This window comes from Haliaeetus leucocephalus, unplaced genomic scaffold (assembly GCF_000737465.1).
Source record: "Haliaeetus leucocephalus isolate CR32 unplaced genomic scaffold, Haliaeetus_leucocephalus-4.0 Scaffold306, whole genome shotgun sequence".
Lineage (NCBI taxonomy): Eukaryota > Metazoa > Chordata > Aves > Accipitriformes > Accipitridae > Haliaeetus > Haliaeetus leucocephalus.
This window is the reverse complement of record NW_010972742.1, coordinates 10334583-10354358: the sequence shown is the minus strand read 5'-3', so window position 1 is coordinate 10354358 and position 19776 is coordinate 10334583. Positions and strand designations below refer to the sequence as shown.

The 19776-nt window shown below is 47.2% G+C and overlaps 2 protein-coding genes across 7 annotated transcripts in view; one reads left to right on the top strand and one right to left on the bottom strand.

Annotated features, from left to right (window-relative positions):
* Nucleotides 1–19613, bottom strand: part of LRSAM1 (leucine rich repeat and sterile alpha motif containing 1) — a 28760-nt gene extending 9147 nt beyond the window's left edge. For 2 of the 6 annotated variants that reach the window (XM_010571055.1, XM_010571059.1), the window contains exons 1-16: nucleotides 19478–19613; nucleotides 14930–15119; nucleotides 13287–13343; nucleotides 11611–11655; nucleotides 11076–11153; nucleotides 10156–10224; nucleotides 9317–9401; nucleotides 7821–7942; nucleotides 6544–6634; nucleotides 5448–5578; nucleotides 4763–4792; nucleotides 3584–3706; nucleotides 3355–3494; nucleotides 2850–2894; nucleotides 1743–1813; nucleotides 864–963 (exon numbers count right to left, since the gene is read on the bottom strand). In XM_010571055.1, coding sequence (XP_010569357.1) covers nucleotides 864–963; nucleotides 1743–1813; nucleotides 2850–2894; nucleotides 3355–3494; nucleotides 3584–3706; nucleotides 4763–4792; nucleotides 5448–5578; nucleotides 6544–6634; nucleotides 7821–7942; nucleotides 9317–9401; nucleotides 10156–10224; nucleotides 11076–11153; nucleotides 11611–11655; nucleotides 13287–13343; nucleotides 14930–15001 — 1259 coding nt within the window. In that variant the 5' untranslated portion in view covers nucleotides 15002–15119; nucleotides 19478–19613. Of the gene's footprint in view, nucleotides 1–863; nucleotides 964–1742; nucleotides 1814–2849; nucleotides 2895–3354; nucleotides 3495–3583; nucleotides 3707–4762; nucleotides 4793–5447; nucleotides 5579–6543; nucleotides 6635–7820; nucleotides 7943–9316; nucleotides 9402–10155; nucleotides 10225–11075; nucleotides 11154–11610; nucleotides 11656–13286; nucleotides 13344–14929; nucleotides 15120–15218; nucleotides 15476–15995; nucleotides 16186–19477 lie in introns of those variants that run through there. The other 4 variants (XM_010571057.1, XM_010571058.1, XM_010571056.1 and 1 more) reach the window with 4 other exon arrangements.
* RPL12 (ribosomal protein L12) overlaps nucleotides 19137–19776 on the top strand; it is a 3037-nt gene continuing 2397 nt past the window's right edge. Inside the window, exon 1 of the mRNA XM_010571146.1 lies at nucleotides 19137–19526. Within this exon, the coding sequence (XP_010569448.1) occupies nucleotides 19137–19526 (390 nt within the window). The remainder of the gene's footprint in view (nucleotides 19527–19776) is intronic.

The window sequence follows — 19776 nt, the reverse complement described above, 5'->3', positions numbered from 1 at the left end:
GGGAATCCAGGAAAGGTAGAATTTGTTATTGAACAAGGGTGAAGAGCCATGGCACTGCACAGCTGAAAGCTAACAGATTTAAAACCTCCTTCCCCACAACCAAACCAAACCTGCACCACAGACCAAGCCAGAGCAGAAGCACTGCTACCTGCATGTGCACAGCTTGAAGTCCAAACAGGGGCTGCTGCTGCCCCAGCAAGCTGCTCAGGTGATGAATTTGCACGTTGGTACTCTGCACTGGAAAGGGTGTGCTGATGAAGGAGACCCAGACAATGTGGCCATATATTACCTGCACTTGCAGGTAGGTCCGTGTCTGCCCACTGCCCTCTGTTGGGCAGGTCACAGGCACACAAGGTTGTTTCTGTTCAGTGCCAGACACCACCAGATTAAAATTTCTCATCTTCTTGTAAATAGAGCGAGCCAGAGATGCTCTCTGTACCTATAGCAATGCAACAAGTCCTACATATACACAAACAGCATCCTTGAGACAACCCTGGGAGGAGAGGAAAGGAGTTCTGTGCTACAGTTTGACACTGAACTGGCTAACAAAACAGGAAGAAGACCAGTCTAATTTCATCCTCCATATTTAGCAAAATGTATAAAGTAAAATAAACAGTGTAAAAAAGTAATAGTTCATCCAAAGTATGATTAATATGCATATTCTTGTGGTTAGAAGGTGGTTCATTTAATCAAGTTTGACAGTTTCTTTAAATTGCATTGTCACCTGCTCTTACACAGCTGTCCTGCTGCATTCCAGTGGCTGCAGGAGTTCCTGGGTGTATATATGGGAATTACACTGGAGACTGCTGGAAAGAAAGGGACTTTACAACAGTACCACCAGCCCCAGACACCTCCCACTGTACCTGGAGCAGGCCTGGTTGACAAGGTCTTGCCGACGAGACTCGTAGGTCATTTGGATGAGCTTGTTCTTGTAGCTCTCAGCCAGCATTTGTTGCATGGCAGCTAGAAGACAGAAGTGCTGTCAGTCTGCATCAGGAGCGGGTGTCTAGAATAGGTGCTCATCTACCACTGCTGCTACAATCACTTGCAATTAACAGTGCCTTCTCTCTCATTTCCAACCAGTCCTTGCTTTTTCCATTTCATCCATTCAGAGCAGACTCATTCAGCTGCAAGAATCGTAGCTATTTATTGGGAAATTAGCTGAGCAAACTCCACTCTGCCTGTGCTCACATCTCTTCAGCGCTCAGAGGAGCCCTGTCACTGCCTACCGACCCTCAGGTGGGCTGCAGCTCTGCCTGTCCCACTGCGAGTAACCCATCCTTGGGGCGACAACACACACCCCATTTCCCTTGAAACCCCTGCAGATCTGTTCCTGGTCATCATGAGCAGAAAAGGCTCCCTTGCACCATTCTTTTTTACTATACGCCTCCTGCTTCATTAAATGGATCAGTTAACATCTGTTTGGTACCTCTGAAATATGAAGCACTTTGCGTGTTTATATCCACTCTCACAAACTCACTGTGTGACATGCTATAGCTACACAGGGACCATAGCTTGCACCTCAAGGGGAACCGGCAGTGAGCTGAAGGTGGAAGGAGTGGATCAGATATAGTACATGTGCAATGCTACCCCCTACAGCTCTGCCCCACTGCACCAAGCAACACAGCAAGAATGTGTGCGTGACAGAGCATCTCCCACATGGTTGCCACTTATTCCATACATCTCCAGAGGAACCAGGTCTTTCTTGGACCTTACCACCCCAAGGAGTTGTCTGGACTTACAGGCCACTTCCTTTCTGCGTAGATGCTCCGTCTCCTCCTGTGTTATTGCCATCAGCTGTTCCATCCTTATTCTGCCAAACAAACAAGAACAATTCAGCCACTCCTTCAAACAAGCACTCTTTCACTTCTCCTCCACCCACTCAGCTCAGAGCCTAAAAGCGGGGCAGATTCATCCTGCCACCTGCTCAGGAAAGCCATGTGCTTATCAGAGACACAAAAGTCTCGGTGATTTCTTGGTAAGGAACCTCTAAGACTGTGGGAGACAACATAAATTTTGCATGAAACCATGAGGACAATTGCTTCTTAGACTGGAAAGCTGATCTTTCTGAGAAACAGAACACCTATGCAACGTGCATACACTCTCACCAAACATGATGCCAGTCCCTTTTTTTGCTTTCCTTTCTCTTGAGGCTTGACAAGGACTTTAAAGCTGACCTAAGTGAGCAGTGCCACTGAAAGCAGCAGCCTGGCCTCCATTCCCACCTCACCTGTCCTTGTCCCAGGACAAACACACACAGCACCACTTAACAGATCAAGAACTGGTGTGGCTGGAAAACCATCTGACATACAAAGGGATAATCTTCAGCCAGGTCAGTGTCCCCATCCAGCTTACTGTGCCACAGCACAAACAGTTGGCTGAAGGGAGGGAGCAGCATATAGGCAGGGGAGAGTTGGGGACAACCACTTTTGGTGGCAAAGCTAGCTCAGACTGTTGGCTGAATAGCAGCATTGCTTTCAATGTATTCCTCCCAGCCTGTGCACATTACTGGACCATCTTCATAAATGCCTTGCTTAACAACAGATGTAGGATTTCTATTAGTCCTTGATAGTGGAATACAGGGTTTTGTTCCCCAACTCCATAGCTAAGACCATTCAGAGATGAAAGAGAGGTAAAATCGCCATCCCATGGGGTTTGCCAGACTGGGTAAGACCAGGCACATCTAGTCCAGTGTCTTGCCTCCAACGGTGACCAGAACCAGCTGCAGGTATGAGATGAACCTCCCCTGACTTAAGGTGGATTCAGACTGGTGGCTCTGAAAGGAAGGTCCCAGCCCTCCTCCTAGCTTCTTGCCCCTTTCTAGAAGAGCTTATTTCAAGGAGACTCACCTCTCATTCTCCAAGGATTTCAGAATGTCTGAACTTTGTTTTTGCCTAAAAAAGGATAAAACAAGAGGTTTTCATCAAGCTGAGCAGGACATCCTACTCCCCCAGAGGGCAGAAAATGACTTTGCTTCTCATGCACGGAAGAACAGCTTTAAGCAGGCTGGTAACCTTGCGTCAGCACCAGCCCAGCAGGAGATCCAGCAGATCTAGGCAGTGGTACCTTCAAATACTTCAAATTTGCACCTTCCATGAGGAATTCAAATTTTTTCCACAGCACTGCAAAACTCTGACAGCACACATATGTGTGAAACACAATTTTTTAAGGTGTCAAATTCCACTTCCTTTAAATGGGACTTTGGCAGTTCAACAGCAAAGGCACCAGCAACAGACTTCAATCCTGACGAGTTCCGTAACACTCAGAAAGCGCAAAATGAACCACTCAGAATGGGACAAAAAAACACAAGCCCCCAAGAGAGAGAGATCACTGCAAGACACCCCAGGACCCTACCTCTTGTTGTCCTCTAGCAGCTTCTGGATACGGCTGGCAATGCCTTGCTCCGCTTGCTTCAACTGCTGCAGCAGCTTCAGGCGTTCCTGCTCCAAATAGCGCTGGTGCTTCGTCAGACCCTCCTCCAGCTTCATCTGGTCCTAGGCCAAAGCAAGAGAGAACCAAAGGAGAAAGTGGTCAGTTTAAGAAAGGCAGTGTCTTGTACAGGGCCTGCCCAGAGAAGACCTACTTCTCTCACTGTCTGCAGTATCTCATCCTTCTGACTGTTGATCTGCTGAACAAGCAGAGCATGTTCTCTTTGCCCCATGTTCAGGCGCCGTTCAAATTCCAGCTTCTCTTGCATTTTTTTTTCCTGAAAGGAGCAAGAAGAAAGATGAATGCCAGAAATCAGTAGAGTACCGGCTCTGCTCCTTCCCAAGCAAGAACAAATTCTGGAAAAAAACATAAAATGAGGCACAGTAATCCCCTCGACTACAAGTAAGCAAGCCTAACGGCAAACCGGATGCTTGACTAGGGGATGGAACCCAAAAATTGTGAACCCAAAAACTGTGAAGCAGAAGCTGCTTCTCTCTTTATGACAGTCTCCAAACTCCCCACAACTCTTTTCAAAGTCATGAAGCCAAAGTCGCTGGGCATCAACCCATACAACTGAAACAGCTGATACAAACCCCCAGAGGGAAGACAAAATTAAGGTCGTGTTCAATTCCAGATGGCAAGGGGACTCCCTTGTCTGAGGACAACAGAGTTAAGGCAGCAGCCAGCTACGAGCAGCTCTAGCCAAGGGGAGAGGTGAACTGCATGACAGGAGCTTCTGATTATTTCAAAGTGAGCCTTGCACAGGGGAAGAGACAAAGACCAGTGAAATAAAAAGAGCAAACTAAAAATGAAGCCAGGTGATGGGAACGGAGGACAGAAACAAGGAACGCTAGGAGAGAATAGGAATGGTGGCACTATGAGCCAAAGGGGCAAGGCAGGAGTCACTGAGGGGCTGGAGTTCAGGGCATGGACATACTGAGCAGTCTGTGCATGGACTGCTCACACACGTCTGCCCACCTCATGTGAAAAACAAACTGAGCTTTCCGCACAGAGAGTCAAGAAAACTGCCACCTGGTGTGAAAGCCCCCAGATCCAACTCTGCAAACACAGACTGATGTAAACCGGAACTGCTCACTCACAAGAGAGACTGCAGCTCATCGGCTGTGTGTGTCAGACGAGTCAGCCACAGACTCGCCCACACTCCCACTTGCCTTCTGCAGTGAGGAGTGAGCAGCTCGGGGTGGGGGGTCTGCAAGAACTCAGTTCTCAAAACATTCAGTTTTGGCTGAGAAACCGGATAAAGGGAGGTAAAACAATTAAAAAGAAGTGGAGCTATTCTGCAGACAAAGCATTTTCAGGGGTTCATCCTTACCTTCCTCTTCTCATAATCCAAGAATTTGTTCTGAAAAATAAGCAATATCAGCAGACATTTACTCCCAGGAGCAATATTTTGTATATATTTTTAGCCCACATTCTATCTTCCCCTAACAAAGACATCAACCAGAGGCACAAGAAGGTTAACATAGCCACAAAGTCCTGTCATTTATGCTTCTCCAGGGTCAAAGAAATTTACTTTGTATTTGCTAAACAGCACAGCAATTAGCACAGCTTATCATAATTACATGCCTAGCTTCACCTTTCACAGGTAGGGCTGGACATGCCTTAGCACTTGGCTGGGAATCACAAGGTTTTTCTGCAGTTTGCTGTCCTCCCCCAAAAATGCATGGATTACCATGCTGCACACACTGTGTCACACTGTCACCCCTGTCCCTTGACTGCATCATTGCTTTCAAGGACGAAGACAGTTCTTTACGATGTGTGTTCCAGGAGTCAGCAGTGGTAACACCATCCCCAGCTGTCAGGGAGGAGATGAGCCACCCACACCCACAGTGCTATGCCTGCTTCTGGGCACTGATGCTCTCTTGACCTTAAAAGACACATCTCGTGGCAGGGAAGGTGATGAGGGATGATGTGCTAAGTGCTGTGAGATCCACCGATGGAGCAGAGAGACAAATCCAAAACCCTCTCACACAACTTCACACAAAGTGGAGCCTCACCTGCCACTCGCTCTCCTCCTCCAAGTACTTATGCACTGCCCTGTCCAGCCCATCCACTGATGTTCCTCCTCCATCACTCTCCAGCGTGGGGAGTAGATACTGCGAGGGAGGGTAGTATGCAATTCCACATTCTGGAAGGTATCAGACACAAAATGGGAACATTTAGTGCTTAAACCTCTTTGGCAGCATGGCCAAGGGTTGGCTGGTGTGTGACACTGGTTCCACCTGTGCTCCCTCTCCCCACACACAGATGAGCACCCAAAAGAGCTCCTTCAGCTCAGGCAGGCTTAACAACAAGAAGCTCTGAGAGGAGATAGTGCCACCCCATTTCCACCAGGAAGACGATCAAAGCTAACCTGCTCAGAGAGAAATGCTTCCTTCACATGGGTACAGGCATGTTGACTTCTGCAGGGCTGCAAATGTTACTGCCCATATTAAAGTAAGTTCTGACTGCCCTTTTATTTCAGGGATTCGCACAATGTCTGGCAAGGTACTTCCCCTGCATAAAACCTCTTCCAAACCTTCCTGTCTGTATTAAACTCAGTGTTTACAAACTCACAGCACATTACCTTTGTCCTCTGAGTTTTCCATCTGGTTTCATCTTTCTCTTAACAAACCATCAGTCTGCAGCCCCCAAGTCCTTTCTCATAGAAAATAAGGGTAGAAGGGACCTTGAGTGACTATTGAGTCTATCTCCTTGTCCCAAGGCAGCTATACCTGGACAATGCCTAATTCTCTCACTTGAGAAAATACAAATGAGAAAACGAAATCACAGGGAGATGCAATGGCTTCTTACACTCACTCAGACAGTCTCTGACTCAGCTATTCTGGTGTTTTTACAAAACCATTATAAATTTGAGTTTGACAGCAAGAAGCAAGTCTCAAGGAAGGACTCCTGTTTTGCTGTCTACCAGTAAAGACACATAACTCACTGACCAGCCTGCCATGTGTGCAGAGCATGAGAAACCACCCCAAGCAGAGCCAACCCGATGTTCGTCCTTCATTAATACAATCTTTGAACATGCCACAGCACCTAATGAGAGCACAGCACAGTCCCCCAAGTTCTTACTACCATCCACAGACTCTTCTGGCTTACCTTTGCAGAGGAACTGCTGAATGGACTCTGTACCTGCACTGCAAATATCAGGTGATGGGTAGGTCATGGAAGAAGCATCCAAGGTCAGCGTCTCCAAAAGAGAACACACAGAGCTGCAGGTTATTCTAGTGGCCCAGCCAGAGTCCCACTGCAGTTATCCTTGCAGCTTCCCTAAGTTTCATTTATGGAGTGATAATTTCATGTTAGCCTAAATATGAGTTTGTATTGAATTTCCACTGGGTGTTTCGACACCTTTCAGAGGTGACTCCACTGTCTCTTACTTGGGAGCTTCTGGGCTTCAGTGGAACATCTCCCTCATGCAGACATGTCTACTTTGTGTTTAAGTACAAGAGGGCATGGCACTTCTTGATTACAGAAATTTTCTACTAATTTCTGTGTGCTGAAGCCCTTAAGCATGATCCAGGGAAGGGATGGTGATACAAAGAACACAGAGAGAAGAGGGGTACCAATAAGAACAAGTGGAAGGACCACTTGCTGGTTTGTCCTACTGTGGCCACCAAAAGGACCTAATGTTGCCTCCTGTAGAGAAGGGCATAGCAGGAAGGCCTGGAAAGGAACCACTTTATCAAGCACAGGGGAGCAAGCTGCACAGATTCCTCACCTCAGAAACTGCCCACAAGAGAAGTGAAGCCTAATGCTGTGAGAGCACTTATTCACATCCTCCATGCTGGTGTCTGAGTCAGCTTCATTGCCTGACATTTGCACAGTTCAGTACTGACAAGTTTGGCAGCCAGAAGGTAACACATCCATAAAAATCTTGATGCTTGTTCCATTTTGAATGTGCACTCCAGGGAGCCAGAAACCTACAGAGGCTGACGATGAGTCAAGAGATCTCTCACGGCAATGGAGGCAAAAACCTCCTTGGAAATATCCCATCTGCTCATTTAGAATCAGCCTTGGTGGAAAGCGGCTGAGTCAACCTGAGCCCACAGGCACAGTTCATGCTCTGAGAGACAGCCCTGGCAGAAAAATACCTGGGGGTTCACTCCCTGTAGATTACTTTTGTCATGATTAAGCCACGGCAAAAAGTGATCAGAAAAGATCAAAGCAGGAACAGTATGCAAAAGCTATTTTGGACACCAAGAACCACATATAGCCTTGTTACAATCCCCCACAGTGGGTCCTGCCCAAGCCCTAAAAATTCACTTTCTACGCTAAATTTATTACCGTATTGAGCAAGTAGGAAGGGAAGCAGCCTGCAGCAGAACAAACAGCCTGCAAAGGGGAGAGACAGACACAGCTGGCTGGCTGCGTACCTCCAGCGTGCGGATGTGAGCCAGCACCCGTGGCAGCTCTTGCAGCATGTTCTCACTGATATCCAGAGTGCGCAAACTCCGCAAGCCGCTCATGGTAGCAGGCAGCTCCTTCAGCTTGTTACCTAGAGAAAAGTCATTTAGTACCACATAACTTCTCCAAAGCAGGACCCAGCAAGTTCATCTGCTGGAACACCAAACCATAATCATACGTATGACTCATTTTCTATACTCTACTACCGGGACGGGGCTGTTGTGGGTCACACGAGAACTCCAGAGGCTGCCATTGCCCACCAAGGCAAATGGGCATCAATATCTACTTGCACACAGCCCCACTGCACAGGTCCAGCAGTGGTTCCTCACACCGAAACGAACTTCTCAGCTGAGGTCACTGCTGCAGGCTGGATCTGTGCTCTTCATCAGGAGAATATTCGTAACATGGAGTCTTCTTCCCTTTGGTGCAAGTACCAGAGATGGGAGAAAGGGGACTGAGTGTGGGACTGCACATCTAGGGGTCAGAGGCCAGGTGCTGCAGACAGATACAGCAATGAACTGAGCTGCACTTCCAAGTTCCTTGCCCTCCATTTCCTTCCCTGTTTCAGCAACAGCTCCCTGTAACAAAGTCTCCTTTTTCTCCCGAATTTATGGCACTGCATATCTGGAAAATGCCCAGGAGTCTTGAAAAGAGGTATGGTTGTGACCTTTGTGTTAGGGCTGTGCAAACCTGGTGGGGCTACACAGGCTCACGTCACCGAGCTCCGGGTGTCGGTGGACTTAACTGTAATTCAGTTTATCCAGGCTGACTGCTCTGCTTGCTTTACTGAACTGCTTCTGCCAAAGACCTGCTATTTTTCTTACACTTGAATCTGCACAGACAGATTTCTTGGGTTGGTCTAAATCATTACCCAGAGCGGGGCAAACCCTGGCCTGGGACTTCTCTTGCAGGGCACACACAGCGCTCCCAGCCCGAGGGGGGTCTCATGCTCCCGGAGGAAGATGTGTGCCTCCAGCCCCCTCGGCTCCCCTTGCTGCAGGCATGAGGCAGCTGGGGCTCTCAAATGCTGTCCGTGTGCAGGCACACAAGTAAGCTTTCAGCTGTTGAGATGGGGCACGATGGCCCAACAACCTCTCCTTTGAGAAAAGGCAATGAGCTGAACGAAAACATCATACGGAGCAAGTTTAACCCAAGAGCCATGAGTTGAACCACATGGCAGGGAACCAAGGCAGACAGTGTGTGCATTCGCTAAGAAGCAGCCAAACAACCCTAGTTACTCCAAGTAACTCAGGGAATTTTTAGGAAACATTTTCAGCTTAGATGATTTCTCCTGCCTTGCCAACTATTTGAATTCAAATCCTTTTTGTGTTCTTCCTTAGCGTTCATAGTGTAAACCATTTGGTGCTTGCTTTGGTTGAAAGGAATAATTACTAATGCAGCTCAACACGACCTAGATAATAAATGGTGCTTTGCCCAGAGCACCGACAAGAAACGTGTGCCATACCTTTCAGATTGAGCATCTGGAGCTGGGCAAGGTCTCCTATAGATTGTGGAAGACATTTTAAAAGATTCCTTTCAAGGTTTAGGACCTAAGGTATTAACAGAAAAAATATTCAAGATATTCTTTATATAAGTCTCAGATCTTCTACACATCCGTGCTGTTGGGACTACTTTCAGGCCCAGAAGGACAACTTGAAATTGCTTTTAGACAATACTTTCTAGGTTAAAAAAAAAAAAAAAAAATCCAGAAGCCCTGGATACAGGGTACATCTAGCTACCACATGCAGTGAGAAACCCTGTTCACAGCCAACAGCAGCAGTAGGTGCTGCACCCAGATGCAGGAACAGGGAAGCAGTGTCTTTCCCTCCACGGCAGCACTCCCCCACCCCGGCTCCCACAGAGGAGCAGCAACTGAACCTACAGCTCACCCCGAGCAGAGGGGACCCTCAGTGTCTGCTACGACACGCTGCACTGAGTTCTCAACATAATCACACAAGGGAGAATGGTAAAACCTGAATATGTTGGGAAATCAGCGGGGCTGGAAGCTCCAGCTCTGCGTACTTATAGCACCTGCTTGGCAGTGGGAGCCATTTGGACTGACAGCCCTTGCACTAAGCAGGGACTATATAACTCAGCATGCCTGCTCTTCTCCCGCTCTTCTGCTCTCCCTCTCCCACAAGCCAGTTCAACAGTGACAGTCAAGTCAATGGGATAGATCTGACAATATCAGCACCATCACTTAAGTTGTGATTAATTATAAAACAAATAGCAGTAACCCCATATTCTTGCTGTCCTGTAACATGCCCTTTACAGACACTTGGGATGCAGCTGCAAATCTTTTACCTGAAGAGATGTCAGCTGACCAATATCAGCAGGAAGCGATGCCAGCTGGTTGTCATGCAGGTCTAGAACCTGGAAGAGTAGATGATTGAAAAGAAGTCATGGTGCAAGAATGAAAGGTCAGGAATTATCTAGCAATGAAAATTACTTTCCTTCCAATGGGGCTTTGAAAAGCAGCTTAAGTTTTCAAAGAGACATAGGTACTTAATTCTTGTAGGTCTTTTGAAAACTCAAGCCTCTATACGTCAATAAACAAGCAAAAGACTAGGGAGACCAGTGACACCAAGGGAGCTGTTCCACAAAACTGGATGAGCCAACTGGATAAATCATCTCCATGGAGCCAGCCTGGCAGAAAAAGACATTTTCTGCAGGATCAGTGAGCTGAACTGCTCCAACACCAGTGCTGGCACAGGGAGAGGACAGGACTACACCTGGAGACCCTCCTCCATGGGGAGAGGTGAGCTGCTGGAGTGACTCTGCCTCTTGTGGAACCACAGCACAAGGGTGGTGGAGCTGAAAGCCCTCAGCATTTGTATGACAGGTACAGCAATACAGCCCCACCACCCATGGTCACCCACCACCAGTTCCGTTCACGTTCACATGACCCACCAGTGCAGAGGAGAGATGGATTTACCCCATAACACGCTCAGCCCTGACTGACCCCCACTGTGAGAGGCTGTTGAGGGGGGAAGTGTGAGATTATGAAGAGGATAAATGAGTCCTGGGACTGATTATGATTTTATACAAACCGCTCAGTAACTGCAATCCATCTACCAGAGAGGTAAACCTAGGAAAGGCAGGTTTCACACCTTGTTACTGATTCTTGGCACAGACAGATGGGATTTATTTGGGCTAGAGTGTTTTAATGCAGCTAGAATGCAAGGAAAACAGGCTGCAGATTAACTGTTAAGAATCACAATTACCTTCACGGTTATAAGACTCAGGAGGCTGCAGGACTTTGGAACTAAAGATGTCAGATTATTCGTATGAATAATCAGCACCTGAGGAGGAAAAATCCTATTGAAACATGAACACAAGAGATGCTGCTGTCTGGAACAAGCACATTTGTTGAGATTTAGTTGTGGAGGCTGTGTAAGAGCTTAGTATCTTATTCAGTATCATATAAAATATTAAAATAATAAATGCATTTTCACAGGTCAAACATGTAACACGAGATCTAAACAAGAGCCTAGTTTCTTACATGAGAAATATCATTAGATAGGCTAAGATAGAAACAACCACCTCGTCTTTCATGACAGAAATTAGCTCCAAAGCACACAGACAGGATTAGTCTACCCAAATTGCTCTCTACGTAGTATCATACAAGCAGCCAAATTCATTACAAGCAAACTTCTTCTGAAGCAACATATAAACAACCACATACAGTCATTTCAAACACAACAATAATACTCAAGCATAATAATAGAATTATCTAATAATTTCTGATTGCAACATTACCTTTTTTTGCAAGACTTTACAAGTTGCAAAGGCCCCATAAGGAACCTAAAAACAATTAAAAAATAATTGTGTCAGACTTCTGAAGATACTACCTTTGTAAGCACTTCTACAGCATCCACTTGTAAAGTGCGAATAATTAACTTTAATGAAAACGCAAATGATACTTAAAGTTACTGGCCCCTAGTTTTGGCCCAGGATGCCAGTACTTCCCAGTTAGCTTCCATTTGAACAGCTTGCAATGGCTCTCCACAATACAACAGTGTTGTGCACAGGTTTAGGCAGAAATCCAAGTCTTGAGTGATTTAATATTCAATACGCAGATGACTCAAGAGTTCGGGCATATTTTCAGTTAGTCATCATAGAAATATATTCCATGGTTTTGCAACCTCAGCAAACACGCTGCAGTGGGCTAAGTGAGAAAGGTGAGCAACAGGCAGGACTGAGTGTCTCCATATGTGCTAGGCTCTGCAGGAGAGGGGCAGTCAGAAAAGGGATATTGCAGTAAATTCAGCTGATGCCAGCCAAGGCTCTAAGCACCATGACCTGCTTTGCAGCATGGAACTGGCATCGGCCAAAGTGTTGTCCAGAGTTAATTTTAACACCAAACTGATGGCTCGCTTTATTTATTGAAACTACAAAGGCTAAACAGAAGACAAGCAAGACAGAGTTTTATGGTACCAATCCAAAAGAAGCCACTGGGGATCCAAGACCAGCTGCAGCTATGAATGGAGCTGGCTCAGTGTGCATCTTCTGTCTGCCACCCTTTTACCCAGACTGGCTCGCAGACCGTCCCACACAGCTCACAAACCTACACACAAGATGCTGTTGGCTTCTGATCTTGGAACAAAACATCCCAAAGTCTCAGCAAAGCCATTTCATACTGCACAGCAGACAGCTATCCTCTCCAGGATGGTCCAAAATCTCTCCTTAAAGAGCACTGCAATATCTATTAGCTTGTTTGGCAAAGGCATCCTGCGACAAAAGGTTACGCAGGTACCAACGTGTTTTAGAAACACAGGACAATGAATAAAAACTGAAAGTGAAATAAAAACAGGCCTCTGCTTAACAGGATTGCCTGGCTGCCAGAATGAAAAGCTGTGTCTCCTCTGATAGCCTGGCAATCTGTCACTAACCGCGCACGCTCCAACAGACAGCTTGTTTCTAATTTAGTTGGCTGCCATAAAAGAAGCCAAGCTGGAAGTGAGAATTCCATCCTTAACCAACAGCCTGGAACCACAGATTTTCACTTACACAGAAAAATAAGCACAGGTGGCAGACTTTGTAGCTCTAACATTAGAAACAGTCAGCTTTTGGCAACCAAATTCCCTTACGACTTCCTAAATTAGACCATGAGGTCCCAAACAAGGGTCCTACCAAGGTACTGGTGGAGGGTATGAGACCACACTGCCCTTCCCATCTTGTCAAATGAAAAAGGACTCCCAGGACAGAAATGTTGTGGAAGCATCAGGTAGGACAGGCAATCTCCCACAAAAAAAAGCAGAAGCAGCCTGTACCTGAAAGCCAGAGCTCAGCAGACATAGGAAGCAGCAGACCAGTAACAAGGCCATTTCTGTTTCAAGGCTCAGAGACGTGATACTAAATCTGACAGTTGGTAACAAGAAGCAGACAGAGGACTCAGATCTGTGAGCTAATACTGGAAGCTGTAGAGAACATACCTCTGAGAGTTCACATTTGGATATGTCAAGAATGTCATCAGCACCAGCTTCTTTTGCCTGGAGAGAGAAGATACGCACCCAGAGAATTAGACCATGCAGAAATACATGGCCCCTTGCTGCATATTGACTAAACTACTCAACTGGCCCTTCCCTAGAAAATGCAATTATGGTTCTCTGCCGCAGCTATGTAATTCAATGACGATGCTAGAAGCAAAGAGTGTGCTGCTACAACTGCAGCAAGCAAAAGCAACTGGGAAACCAAACTGCAGAAAAACCCTTTTGGTGCAATAACTTAATTTCTGCACGAAGAACCAAAGCACATCGTAATTCTGCAATTTTAACTGAGAGGATATGGAAAGGAAATGATGGGTTCTCACGAGAGGTGCTTCCTAGGAACAACAGCAGTGCCATCCTAGCCTGTAAAGAGCCTGCTGTGCCATTGGCATGTCTCACCCAGCAGATCAACCTTCTTCTGAACTGTACACAGAAACCAAAATAACCTACTATTGCCTTTTTGCTCCCCTGGGACCTGCAGAGCCAGCTCTGCTGTGTAAGACGGAGCAAGGACTAACTGCTTCTGTACATAAGTGGTTTTCCATATTCAAATCAACTACATCCAACGCCATTGCTAACAGCAATGACACTGGACAAACCTCACTGTAAGCAGCATTGCATCTCTGGAATTATTTTCTTAAATAAAAGGTACTGCATGAGGCAATAAAACCCGCTTGTGTTAGTGCCTCTGTTAAGTCTTCAGAACTGGATATCTGACCCCAAACTAAGCACATGCAATACAGAACTAATCCTAGAACGGACAGATTAAGCTATCCTCCCCAGCCCCTCAGGTGCAGAACAGAAATCCTCCAACTGAATAAATTAATTATTGGTACATAACAAAGCCTTGCTTTCCAAAATACCTTACAGACATCCAACAGGCATAATTTTGTCACTTTTAAAATGCAGGTGCCTCTGGGGTAAAGTACAGCAGTTCGCCTATGCCAGCACTGGTCCACGGCTCCTACAGCAGAATAGGTGAAATAATTCAAAAGAAGATTGCTTTCAGAAAGCCACTTTAAATCTGTGGCTGCTGTAAGGCAGGTAGTTCTGCTGACCTTGCTGGCATGACAGCAACCTGCTGAGGATCTACCCCAGAAGATCCTGGCCAAATCCTAGTCCAGGAAAACAAACAGCAGCATCTAATAAGTTGATCCTCTGATTGATAGGAAAAAACAAAATAACAATGAGAAGCAAAAGAGGGGCACAAGGAAAGCCAGTTAAGATGGGAAAGGGGATGTCACAGGTTCTTTGGCAGGAAAAGCAAACTGGGAGATCTGTAAGAGTGAAGGGGCATGGAGGAGAAAGGTGGGATGGGGTCCCACATGCAGGCTGGCAGGTCGTGTGGGGTGGAGGATGTTACATGGAAACACAGCGGCAGAGAGGGATGGACGTGGCACGAAGGGGACCTGTGGATGGGAGGGCAAAGGGAGACAGGGAAAGCAGGAATTGTCTGATGTACATTAGGAAGATGACCTGCTGTCTTGGTGAGACCAGTAACATGATTACTGGTAACGCAGGGGACGTACCAATTCACCTGGCATCCAGGACTGGACACAGAGAACAGAAAAGACCTTGGCATTGCTTACCAGGCACATTTGGTATTCAAGGCGCTTCCGAGCATCATCGCTGGGTTTCTTCTTACGGAAGAAGAGTGGCATCTTTAGTTATGACTTATGGTCAAAGCTCTGTCTCAGTGGCACAATGATCAGCGTAAATAAAGGCAGAGGGCTTCTGGAGTATGCGTTTGCTGGGGAGCCTGGACTACAGAACTGTGCTCTAATAAGCGGGAAAAAAAAACAAAAAACTCACTGTCTCAGCAATTGCCTTTTTTTAAGCCCTTCTCTGGCTTCATCAAACAGGCAGATTCCAGCACACCTCCACAGTGGAAGTGTTAACACGAGCTGCAAAAGCACTGCTGTGTCTCTGAGACAGGTTGATTGTCTTGGTCATCCCTGCGCAAGATAAATTAAGCCAAGCTGGAACATCTACAGAGAAAGGCTATTGAGTGATCACGAAAACACAGGGTCCACCCTACAACAGAAACTAAAAAAGCTGCAACCGTATCAAGAGATCAAGCACCGGGGGTAAAACCCAAACTATTTAAACTCAGAGTCAATTCTGGCACAATAACAAGCAACCGTAAAATGTTCTAGAATAAAGCTAGGTTAGAAATGTGAAAAACTCCTAATCTTGAGAGCAACACAGCTGCCTTCCCCTTCCAGGGCAGGTGAGAATAAACAAGACCCCAGTGCAGTTCAAAATACAGACAACTGTTTGCAAGGGGCTTGTTGACTACTGAGTACAGCAGAGCCTCCTCTGGCACGTCACACAGCCTGTCCCAGCTGCTTCCCAGGATGTCAGGGGGACCCCAGACAGACACCAGAATCACGATGCCCAAGCTAAACTTTGCTTCTCAGCTTTAGGGGTTGTCTCAACAAAACACTTGATTCATTTGCTTTCTAGGCAGAAGCAGAGTCACACAGGAATATTGTCCCCATTTTAGTCACACAATCTGATGAAAAGATTCTTCTTTTAATAATAGCTTAAAGTCAGATTTTTAATAGGCTTATAAAACCAAAACAATTTACAATAGTCTAATAACTGCCTACAAAGCCAAAAGACCCTAACTTCAGAAAAACTCTGACTACAAACCAGAGCCCATCGCTGCTGCCCCAGCCATGTGCCAGAGTGAGGTATCTGCAGCAAACCCCCCGGCACTTAGGAGCTTCTCCCAGGCTGTGTGTCTCCAGGTCAGATTGCCATACTCCATCCTGGGCTTACAGGGCAGCCAGATCTTCACCAAAATGGTTGTTCCAGGTCACTACGGGACAAAGAGCTGGAGAATGTTCTTCTGTTAATTCAACTGGACTGGATGCAAAGACACCAGCTGATTCAAGTGTAAAGGGAAGAGAAGCTGAACCAGAGAGAGGAAAGAGTAGATCACAGTAAGATGCCTCATGAAATCAGAACTGGAGGTGAGTGAAGGGGTAACAGAAACCAGAGTCAGTTCTGGAAGAGGACTGAACCAGCAGGGGAGAAAAGGGGAGTGTGTTGGCAGATTCTGTGGGAAGGGCAGAAAGCTAAGGCTGGACAAGAAATGGGGAGACCAGCTGGTAATTAGATGGGTACCAGTTAGAATGCTGGGAAAAGAGGGACAGGGACCAGCTAAACAATACAATCAAGGAGGAGAAGGGGTTCATCTGAGGCTGCATGAGAGCAGGGGGCAATGCAGAAAGAGTCCAAGTTAGGGCTGCTGGTGAACAAGGGCTCACAAAGGGAGCTGATGCAAGCGGGACTGAATTTGGCTTGGTGGTAAGACTGGGATAAGATGAGAGAAGAGAAGAAGAGCAACAGAGACCCCAAAAGGGGTAGGCTTGAGCTGGCTGGCCAAGAAGCCTTGGAGTACATGAGGAACCTAAGGAACCATGATCAGCACTGCACAGCAAAGGTGCGCCCAGCAGGAGCTACAGCTGCCGAAAGTGCAAATCGAGATACACGCTATGAGGCTTGCACTGGAAGTTTCACTTTGCAATGACTTTTTTAAACATTATTTTAATAGGCAATTTAAAAAAAAATACAGAAGAGTCAATACTTCACCAGTTCACCAGTAAATGCACAGCTATACAATGCAGTTAATTTAGTGCTCAGTGAAACTCATGTGTTGTACATAAAAAAGATGGTTCTCTGCCAGCTGTGTCTACACATTGGTCTTAAACTATACTGAAAAGCAGGTACCCACAGGATACAGCCAGAGATGTTCCTTGCACATGGAGGTCTCTGCCAAAAACTAAACAGACCTTTATGTAGATAAATCCCTAGTGTGAAACCAAAATATAACTTCAGTCTAAATGCATCCAAGCAACCACCCTTCATTTCACTCCAGAAACAACGAGGCAAGGATGTCCAGTTTCACTGTACTGCTGTCATACCACTCTACTAGAACAAGCTACGAGACACAGCAGAAGGCTACAAATTTTGAAGCAGAAGGCTACAAAATTTGTGACTACAGATAAACTCATTCTGTGCATTAGAATCAAACTCTTAACAGTTCCATGGCTCTTTCCCTGCCATCCCACTTTGCTGTCTTTTTAACAAGTTCAGACTACTGAAATGTCCCTCAGACTTACCCACCCCCGGGAGGGGAGGCAAGAGCAAAAATTGAGGAGATTAAGCAAGAAGGGAGGTTCATTGTCAGGAGCTACAGTTTGGAAATGCAGGAAAGCAATCAAGAGCCATAAGCAAGGGTCAGACATCACAGAGAAAACAAAAGAAGGAAATTTAAAGATGAGAAACCAGAAGGACAAGAGTGCCTGCAGCAAGATATCCGTAACTTTGCTGAACATGTTGAACTCTTTGCTAACGACTTATGCACCCCCTTGCCCTGTCTCACCTTCCTCTATTACAGCTAGATATTATTAGTCATGTGGATAGTGGAAAATCGTTATTTAATTTTCACCCAAGAAAACACATAGACATGAAGGCTGAAGGACAGACAGTTGAACAGGAAAAGAGTTGTATCAGGGGTCAAAAGATGTAGGATCAGAGACTTGTTAAATGGATTGAACAGCCTTTTAAATGTCAAAACTTGCCTTAGTGAGAAGACATGTCAAACCTGCAAAGAGCAAAGCTGTGCCTCTCTCTGTGACATTGCCTTTGTGTGCTCTGCTGATCACCATCAATTTTAGGTGAGACTAGCACACAGCAGTCAATAACAAGAAGGGACTTTGGCATGCGACCGTATTTTATATGACATAATTTTTATTTATTAAGTTATTGAAAGAACTATCTGTGCATGCCTGGGACAGTACCCACCCTGCACTAAGTGAGCATCGATGAATTGCAAATCCCATGTCCCCAGAGATGCCAGTGGTTCGTTCATCTTTGCAGGAACCTGCTCTGCCTGCCTAAGCAGCAGCAATGTACACACAGGGCGAGAAAGGGCAAGGGAACGTCCACTGTGTGTTTTACAGCCTGCAGCTGTTTGGATGCTGAGAGTAAAATAAAACAAATCCCTAATTTTGCAAACAAAAGTAATCAAAGCAAAACAGCAACATGGCTATATAAAAAGACCCAAACCCCAATTTTTAAAGCATTCTGGACATCATAAATACGGCATGGCACTGTAGCAGACAAGATGGGGGTATGGAAAGAAAAGAGATTTTATTTTCTCTGGGAAAAACATGCTCAGGAGCACAACAATGCAGCAGTGAGCCAGCATCTGGATCTGAGCGGGCCTCCTGCAGAGATGCCACCAAGTCATGAAGGACAGAGCCGTCACCAGACATCTCTCAGGCAGCAGGTCTTGCTCACTAAGAAGGTTATCAGGCAACTAGCAGTGGTAGCAGCAAGCACTGCAGCCCAACACGCACTGGAACAAGATTCAGGAAGGAGACGGAAGGTGAACTGCAGCTTTGTAACTTGCTCTCCCACGGCACGTTTGCTCTCTGTGCTGGAGAGCTGTCATGACAGTTGTACCACCCCCTGTAATAACAAGGCTCTGCTTGATCCTGTCAAGGACCTCCCCTGGCAATGCCTGAAACAAATCTCTCTTCTTCACCAGCTCCAGCTCTGCCTCTCAGTCCTCTCTCTCCCTTATTGTCACTATTCTCTTCTTCTTCTTCTCTTTAGGGATTCCCTGCAGTGTCCCCCTCCCAGGTTTCACACAGCTTCCAAAGGCTATCTTTCTCGGTTCTCCTCTTCTTTACTCTTTTATCAGCCAGAATGGAGCCGTTCTGTGCCTGAAGGCCTGAGCGCTGCCAGCACCGGCCCCGACACCTGAGGAAAGCAGCAACAATGAGCGAGGGCAGCGTCTCCTGCCGCAACCAACACACCCGCAGCTTCGGGCACCACCTGCCCCCTTCTGTGGAGGCAGCAGAAGCGCCTGCACGGCGCCCTGCGCCTTTCCTCGCCCTCGCCCCTCTGAGGAGCCCGGCGCAGCCTGAGGGATCTCACACCCACACGGAGCCTCGGACCCTCGGGAGGGGCAGAGGTCACCGCCGATCCGCCGCGAAACCCGGCCCCGCCAGGCCCCACGTCTCCGCGCTGAGGGGAGAAGAGCCCCGCACACGCTACCGAGGCCGCGGGGGCCGATCCCCCGCTCCCCCCCGCCTCCGGCCCGGCCGAGCCTGGCTCACCGCTCCCCGCCGCCATGATGCGACACCTCCCCTCCTGCCTCCTCCAAGGGTCACGTGATCTCCCGGCCACGGGGACCATCGAGAGAAGGAGCCAGAGCGCCTCGCTCCGACCATAGAGTTCTGCGCAGCGTCCCGCAGCCCTCGTGCGCCCCCAGGGGGAAGGCTGCCCGCCCCGCCCACTGCCCACACCGGCGACACGCGGCGGCGGAGGCGGGGCGCGCGCGGCTCCGCCCTCTCGCGAGATCTCGGCCGCTATATGCGGTGCCCGCGGACGGGGCGCTCCCTTTCTGCCTGGTTGC